Source organism: Crocodylus porosus, unplaced genomic scaffold (genome assembly GCF_001723895.1).
Source record: "Crocodylus porosus isolate Cpor-Errol unplaced genomic scaffold, CroPor_comp1, whole genome shotgun sequence".
Taxonomy (NCBI): Eukaryota; Metazoa; Chordata; order Crocodylia; family Crocodylidae; genus Crocodylus; species Crocodylus porosus.
The window spans coordinates 92,041,846-92,043,558 of record NW_017728943.1 but is presented as its reverse complement, the minus strand read 5'-3'; the positions used below and the strand labels follow the sequence as shown (position 1 = coordinate 92,043,558).

At 41.8% G+C, this 1,713-nt stretch overlaps 1 protein-coding gene across 1 annotated transcript in view; it reads right to left on the bottom strand.

The window, feature by feature from the left end:
- Positions 1 to 872, bottom strand: part of MAP1LC3C (microtubule associated protein 1 light chain 3 gamma) — a 2,329-nt gene extending 1,457 nt beyond the window's left edge. Inside the window, exons 1-3 of the mRNA XM_019548762.1 lie at positions 725 to 872; positions 582 to 637; positions 250 to 356 (exon numbers count right to left, since the gene is read on the bottom strand). Of these exons, the coding sequence (XP_019404307.1) occupies positions 250 to 356; positions 582 to 637; positions 725 to 782 (221 nt within the window). The 5' untranslated portion in view covers positions 783 to 872. The remainder of the gene's footprint in view (positions 1 to 249; positions 357 to 581; positions 638 to 724) is intronic.
- Between the last annotated feature and the right edge of the window lie 841 nt (positions 873 to 1,713).

The window sequence follows — 1,713 nt, the reverse complement described above, 5'->3', positions numbered from 1 at the left end:
TCCCTGAATAGGTTCTCCCCTCTAACCCACCTTACAGAGAAAATATGTAGCCTTTAAAATCACAGAAACATACAGACAGAAAGGAAGCCACATTTCCTGTACAAGGCAGTCAGGGATTTAAGTTTTGAATTGGTGCTTTGGAAGTAAAAACACACACACACACCGATTTTCAGGTAGCTACAAAGTCAGCACAGGGAGGAACACAGTTCTATTTACATAGTATTAGCTACACAAGCATGCAATACATACCTGATGATGGTTATAAACTGGGTCATAGTCAGTTCTTGTGGAACTAGAAATTTTGTTTTGTCCAGTAGAGGCAGGTATTTTTCTCTATGGTATCTTTCAACAATCACCTGGTTTAAAAGAATAAGAAATCCACTCCCTTTAGAGCAAGTTTTTTAAGAAAGGAAGGGAAGTCTTAAAAGACTTTGCTTTAGGAAAAACAAAGCAAGATGACAAAATAAGTAAATTTAAAAAAAAGAAGAAAAAAAAAAGGAAGAAGAAGAAAGAGAGAAAGAGACATGCACCCACACAGCCATTCAAACACTAACATAAGGAAACAGGAGAGGGGCATTTACCGGGACTTTTGTTGGGAACTTTGCCCGAATTCCAGCTACTTCTTCCAGTCTAGTTGCTGTGCAAAAAGAAACACAAATGTTATACATATGAAATCCTGCACCTCAGACATCTTTCCACCAAGTAAAATACCCAAATGATTTACCAAAACTCTTTCTCATCTTAAAAGGCCTGACAGATTGGCTGCTATGGAAAGTCTGCATCTTCTTTACTTGAAGGCTTAGTGTTTCACTCTTAACCAAAAAAAGAGCAACTAACTCCCTCTCCTCCACCAGAACTGAACACACTGTGTGAGGGTGTTAAGCCAAGCCCCTTATAAAGACCTGGTTGTGACTTCATATTACTTTCTTACCCCACCCCTGACCTCTCCCACACACAGCAGGGGGAGGGATTTAACCTGGCTAAAGCTAGATTGCATTAGCATGGTAGGCTGGGGCACAGAAAGTTCACAGTAGTTTTACTGTGCTCTGTACCTAAGGGATACAATATGCACCCTGGTCCTGGAAGGGTATTGTGACATATGGTACATCTCATGGTATTTGTTTTTTCCCCTTATGTAACAGAAGGTCCTTGGGTCTTCTAATTTTCCTGCATGTTAGAGCTGTCTTCACAGATCCCCACACCATTAAGGTCTATTTGAAGACCACTACCCTCCCACCCCGCCAGCTCCTGCCTACAGCCCTTGAACAATGAAAATATGTTGACCAGAAGATTTTCCTGGGGAGTAGCAGCAAGTAGTCCTTACTGAAGGCTGAGTATAGTGATTCATTTGCATACCCAAACTCTGCCAGTATATGAAGAGCTAGCAAAGTTAACTGGTGCTCACCTGTGAGCATCATCCTGGTGCAGTTATGATGCAGTATTTCTGTAGCAAGCTTCAGTATGAACAGAGTGGTGGGCCAGCCTGTTTTGTTGCATTAGATGCAGTGAGGGATAACTCATCCCCTTGCAGGGATCTATACAAATTTAAATTGCAGCATGAGGGTTTGAGTGGCGTGTAAGTGCTTCATGGGCCTTTTGGTGGCTCTGGTCCCAGGGTTGAATTTCACCTGTTTTGAATGAACCAAGTTTAACTGCAGTGGATTGCTTCAGTAACCTCATAAGCATTTTTCTGTGCTTATTACCCCTTTCTCC